The sequence below is a fragment of the Monodon monoceros genome, unplaced genomic scaffold (assembly GCF_005190385.1).
Source record: "Monodon monoceros isolate NGI ecotype Baffin Bay Population unplaced genomic scaffold, NGI_Narwhal_1 Super_Scaffold_5, whole genome shotgun sequence".
NCBI lineage: Eukaryota > Metazoa > Chordata > Mammalia > Artiodactyla > Monodontidae > Monodon > Monodon monoceros.
In genome coordinates this window covers 79851407-79857287 of record NW_021703782.1, presented here as the reverse complement: position 1 = coordinate 79857287, position 5881 = coordinate 79851407, and the positions used below count along the sequence as shown (strand labels likewise).

The 5881-nt window shown below is 54.4% G+C and overlaps 1 protein-coding gene across 2 annotated transcripts in view; it reads left to right on the top strand.

Moving 5' to 3' along the window:
• CORO2A (coronin 2A) overlaps positions 1-5513 on the top strand; it is a 25877-nt gene extending 20364 nt beyond the window's left edge. For both annotated transcript variants that reach the window (XM_029203066.1, XM_029203067.1), the window contains 6 exons: positions 136-240; positions 948-1044; positions 1968-2080; positions 2406-2496; positions 3387-3661; positions 4979-5513. In XM_029203066.1, the coding sequence (XP_029058899.1) occupies positions 136-240; positions 948-1044; positions 1968-2080; positions 2406-2496; positions 3387-3661; positions 4979-5110 (813 nt within the window). In that variant the 3' untranslated portion in view covers positions 5111-5513. The remainder of the gene's footprint in view (positions 1-135; positions 241-947; positions 1045-1967; positions 2081-2405; positions 2497-3386; positions 3662-4978) is intronic.
• The last annotated feature ends 368 nt before the right edge of the window (positions 5514-5881 follow it).

Here is a 5881-nt window from a genome sequence, read left to right as displayed (position 1 = left end):
CACACACACACACACACACACACACACACACACACACACACACACACACACAGCCCTGTGACAGGAATTCTTAGCACCACCAAGGGGCACTCCATGAGTGACCCATAGGCCCTCCTGGTCTCCCTTCCCTTGCAGGATGACCTCTCTGTGCCTCTCGCAGAGGAGGACCTCGATGGCTCCTCAGGCGTGCTGTTTCCGTTCTATGACTCGGACACCAACATGCTCTACGTGGTGGGGAAGGTCAGTCTGACACGGGAGGGAGGTGGCGGCCTGGTGCCCTTGGGGTACGGGGCAGGGGCAGGGACAGGCAGGAGTGGCTAGATACTCTCCCCCTGTGGTGAGCCTCACCCCTCTCCCACCTTCCTGGCTCCACAAGAACACCTGGGACCAGGGCTTTGCCAGACACCCTGAGCTAGTCCCTCCCAAGTTCTGGGTCCAGATAAGGAGGGACCAGTCGGTGTTTCCTGTCAGGGGCACCTTCAAATTTGAGGCAGAGCAGGTCTTCATTGGGTAAGACTATCTTGTACTTGGCATCCCTGGCCCCTACCCACCAATGCCAGGAGCAGCACCCACATCCCCACCCAGTCATTATGACAGTGACAACCAGAAATGCCCCAGGGGTAAGACCCACTGGATGGTCTCAGGAACCCCACTTCTGACCTTGGTATGCGGCTCTCAGATGGGAGTGGGGTTCAGGCCTGTGCTCCCAGAGCCTCTGCCTTGGAGGCATCTGTGTGGGCTTTGGGTCATGGTTGTGGGGACTAAGTGTTAAAATGAGGTGCCTTGGTGCCCTGCTGCCTTGGTGACAGTCCTCTGCTCTGCCCTTGTGAGAGGCAGCTCTGCCAGCTCTTCACTCACAGTCCTCTCCAGGTTTCTGCTGTGTGGCAGTGGGGACCAGGTGGGGGGCTGATGGGGCCCGGCTCTGAGCGGTGCCCTCCCCTCCACAGGGAGACGGGAACATCCGCTACTATGAGGTCAGCACCGACAAACCTCACCTGAACTACCTGACCGAGTACCGCTCCTATAATCCACAGAAGGGGATCGGTGAGTGTGGGACACTGAGGCCACTTGGGGCCTGGGGAGACAGGGATGAGTCAGGCCTCACCCTAGAGAGCCCCTCACTGGGGAGGGAGACAGTGGGTCAACGCTCTGAGTCATGGGAGCTCTAGTTGAGGTATGCGGGAGGTTCTCTGGGAGCACACAGGAAGAAGTCCGGGAGAGCTTACTGGAGGAGGCAAGACTTGAAGAGCCAAAAGGGAAGCAGAGCACAGCATGGGGAGAGGATGAAGGTGTTCTAGCTGAAAGTTAAGCAGTTACAGCAGTAGCAAGGAGTTGGGGAACACTGACCTAAGAGAGGTCCTACTTTTTAAGTGTGTTTAGGGATTCAAGACAAAACAAAACAAAACAGGATGCAACTACATGCCCTCTACAGGAAACCCACTTATATATAAAGACACAGCTAGATTAAAAGTAAAGATGGAGGTACTTCCCTGGCGGTCCAGTGGTTAAGACTCTGTGCTTCCACTGCATGGGGCACGGGTTCAATCCCTGGTCGGGAAACTAAGATCCCGCAGGCCACGCTGCACGACCAAAAAAAAAAAGTGAAGATGGAGAAAGATAGTATGCTAACACTAATAATCAAAGGAAAGCTGGCATTGCTCTAATAAGAGCATCTGGGTTGGGAGCTATGGGGAGGGTGATGGAGGACCTTGAGCAGAGCACACTTTCTGTAAAAGTTTAGCTAAAATCCTTGAAGGTAGGGGAGAAAGTCTGAGGATTTCAACCCCATTTCCCCAGCTCGGGACCTGGTCCAATGTAGGACTGTTTGTTAAGGGAAGGATAGTGGAAAGAGGCTGGTCTCTGTTCACTTCCAGGTGTTCAGCCTGGCTTTGCCACTCACCCTGGGTCCCTGGGGCCCCAGCCCACCCTGAGGAATCTCTTGGCTCTCCTTGGTCATCTCCCCACAGGTGTTATGCCAAAGAGAGGTCTTGACGTGTCCTCCTGTGAGATCTTCCGCTTCTACAAGCTCATTACAACCAAAAGCCTCATTGAGCCCATATCCATGATTGTACCCCGGCGGGTAAGGGTGGTGTGAGCCGTCTCCGAGGGAGGTAGGGAACCCCTCCTGGAGAAGAAGGACCCCGGGACCTGGAGCCTGGAGCCCACGCCCCTGGGGGAGCAACAGGGAGGCTGATGGCCCCTCCTCAAGGGGAAGCCTTTCTCGTGGTCAGCACGCTGTCCCTCCTACCTCTGCTCTTGAGTTGCTCTGTGACGCTGGGCACATCCCTTTGCTCTCTGGGCTTCAGTTTCCTCAACTCACAGGGGTTGGGGGGAGTCTGCACCCCTGGATCTCTAAGGGCCCTCCCCCACCATTCCCACTCTCACTGTCCTGACTTCTCCTGCAGTCGGAATCCTACCAAGAGGACATCTACCCGCCCACGGCAGGTGCCCAGCCCTCTCTAACGGCCCAGGAGTGGCTCAGTGGGATGAATAAAGGTGAGGAAGGCAGAGAAAAGGCCTCGGCTGAATGTGGGGGACAACGGAGCGTCCAGTGGCCCCAAGTAGCTGAGAGGGGTTTGGCTGGTATTTGTGTCCTCCCGTAACCCCAGAGGACTGGTCCTTGACAGTCGGTTCCCAGTGGTTAGGATGGTCGCATATGGGTCCAGGAAGGGAGGGGCTTGTCCCAAGTGGCTCAGGAAACTCCCTCCGAATCAAGGGATTTTGCTCCAGGGAAAATGTCTTTAAATTCTGGGCTGTGCAGAGTGACTGGAGAGTCTCAGCTAGATGCCCCATGCCCATCCTCCCGCCACCTCTGCAATTACTCTTTGACCCCAGAAACCCTCTAGGCAGCAGCCCCCGCCCGGGCCCTTCTGCCCACTCTGCCTGCCCTGACTCTCCCTCCCTGGCCTGTCAACATAAGGGCCTGTGCAGGGGGAGGCAGTGTGTGCTCCCACCCCTGCTGCAGCCCCCGGAGCTGCCTGCCGCCCCCTCCCTTTTATGTGTAACCCTTAGACAGTCTCGCTCCTCCCTGGGCTCGGTTTCCTCATTGTAGCCGTGTTGCCTGCCTCCCCTGCTTCTTGGGGTGTTGGAAGAATTCATGAACTGGTAGACGGCAGAGCGCAGCGCAGGTGCGAGGGGCCCGCGGTGTTCTGGGGCAGTCCCTACAAACCAAGCCTCGCTTAGATAATCACACGAGTGTGTATTTGCACTCTGCTTGCCCTGGTCTGTGGGTTTGTGCCTGTCTGCATGTAGCCATATCACCCACACGTGTCATGTGTATCTCTGTGTCTCCGTGTGGCTTGTGTGTGTCTGCGTGTGTCAGTGCCCCGCATGCCCACCTGCTCAGGGGCACTCAGTCCTCACCCAGCCCTTTGCTTCCCTCCCAGGGCCAGTTCTGATGTCCCTTAGGCCTGGCTCCGAGCTGCTGAGCCCCCAGCCTCTGCCCCCAGAGAGACCCCTCTCCAAGCCCAGGCCCCACACCTCGCCTCGTCTCTTCAACCAGACAGAAAAGCTGGCTGCAGAAGATGGAAGGAGGCCCCTCTCCCTGCTGGAGGAGAGGGCGCCACGGTGGGTGGCAGAACACCGACTGGAGGAGAAGAAAACTTGGTTCACAAATGGCTTTGACATCTTCGAATGTCCCCCACCAAAGACAGAGAACGAGGTGCGAACGAGGGTGGGGTAGGCCTGCCAAGGGAGGGGAGCAGCTGTGAGCAGCTGGGGGGCGGCAGAAAGTGAGGGGCGAGGAAAATAACCAGATGTGTGGCCTGGCCTAGCCCCATAACTCACTTTGCTGATTCACTCACAAACACGTCATGAGCACCATCTGCGTGTCAAGATGGTGGGTTTACTTACAGGTGGTAGGGAACCATCTGTAAAATGCCGAGGGTTTGACTTGGTAGGTAGTAAAGTCCTTTCCACTTCTGATGCTCTAGGATTTTCTGTGCGCTCAGAGTCAACATTTGTTAAGTGCCTACTGTGTGCCAGGCCCTGGGTAGGTAGGCACTTCAATATATCATCTGACTGTATTTTCTCAACAGCCCTGGGCGCGTGTAGCAGCTAAGAACACGGGTTGGGGTCTCACAGAGGGATTCTGATCCTGGCTCTACTGAGCGCTACTTCTAGGACCTTGGACGCGGGGGCTGAATCTCTCTCTTTTTTAAAATAAATTTGTTTATTTATTTATTTATTTTTGGCTGCGTTGGGTCTTCGTTGCTGCGCGCGGGCTTTCTCTAGTTGTGGCGAGCGGGGGCGAGTTGCGGTGTACGGGCTTCTCATTGCTGTGGCTTCTCTTGCGGAGCACGGGCTCTAGGTGCGGGGGCTTCAGTAATTGTGGTGCACAGGCTCAGTAGTTGTGGCTCGCGGGCTCTAGAGTGCAGGCTCAGTAGTTGTGGCGCATGGGCTTAGTAGTTCCGCTGCATGGCTGAATCTCTCAGCTTCAGTTTCCACAGTGGTGGAGTGGGGGTACTAATACTACCACCCTCGTAGGGGTGTTGTTAGCACCCAGTGGAATAACGAAATCCTTAGGGGGGACACCCAACATCTAGTACCATTCTATACAGTGGCAACAATTATAATAATGCTGAGGTTAGTTTTCTGATCCCCAGTTTCCAGAGGAGGAAATTGAAGTTCAGAGAGGGTAAGTAAACTGCCTGAGGTCACATAGTTTAGTGGTGGTGAAAACTCCAATCTCCAAGACTTCAGGGCTAAGTATCCTTTGCTCCACCCATGGGGGAATCTAAGGAGGCAAAAAATGTCTGAAACGTCAAGACTTTTTGATTTTCATTAATTGGGTGAAGAAAACTAGGTTTTTGTAAAAGATCTATGCCATGACTGTCCCCTCAGGCCTCAGCCACGTAAATGTAATCACCCACCTTTCCGAGTCAAAAAGGGGCAATGTTTAATGCTTTCTGCTGGTGTCCTGACCCCTTGCATCCCAGGACACCCAGGTGACCTTCCCCTCTGCTCTGTGCTTTCCCAGCTGCTGCAGATGTTCTATCGGCAACAAGATGAGATCCGAAGGCTCCGGGAGCTGGTGACCCAGCGTGAGGTCCAGGCCAAACAATTGGAACTGGAGATCAAAAACTTGCGGATGGGCTCAGAGAGGCTCTGAGCAGGGTCCTCTGCCCTCCTCGCCCTCAGGGACACCACTCGGCTCACGGGGAGGTCCGGAACCAAACCACAGGTCCCCCGAGAACAGCCACTATTTCTGTATTTTTTACCAGAGATGAAACTCTTGGTCGCGGAAAGATTCCAGTGGGACCTGGTGCCGATTTTCTATTTGCCTTCTTGAAACAACAGTGTCTGAATTGACTCTTTTTAGATGATACCTTGCCTTCTGTTTAATTGTTTTGAAGGGTCCACAGTAACTTCTCAAGGGGAAAAACATTGTAGAAAGTTAGAGCTGGAAGGTCCTAGGAGGTGAACCTTCCTGTGGTTTTCAAACTGTGGTGCATAGCAAGGGGGGAAGGCTAAGTCAGGAGGGCTGTGCACCCCCCCCCGCCTCCATTCCTACCAGTCAGCTCCCCTTCTTTCTGTTTTATATATTAGCTTCTATGGAATACATAATTCTGCTACTAAAAAAATATTAGAAGTTTGAAAACCAGTGACGTGGCACAACTTCCTTATTTTACAGGTGAAGAAACTGAGGCCCAGAGAGAGGCAAGTAATCAAGGTCCCCAGAGAGTTCATGGCTGGGCTGGGCTGAGCTCCTGGTCTCCTGGGTCTGCCTTTCTGCAGTTTATGATGTAGCAGATGTGCAGTTCTCAGCCCACAAGGCAGGAATCCGTTGCTTCTGGCCTCAGCTGTGCCCCTGAGTTGCTCAGTGACCTCTTGCAAATCATTACCTCTCTGGTCTCACTTTCTCCATCTGAACAAGGGGGAC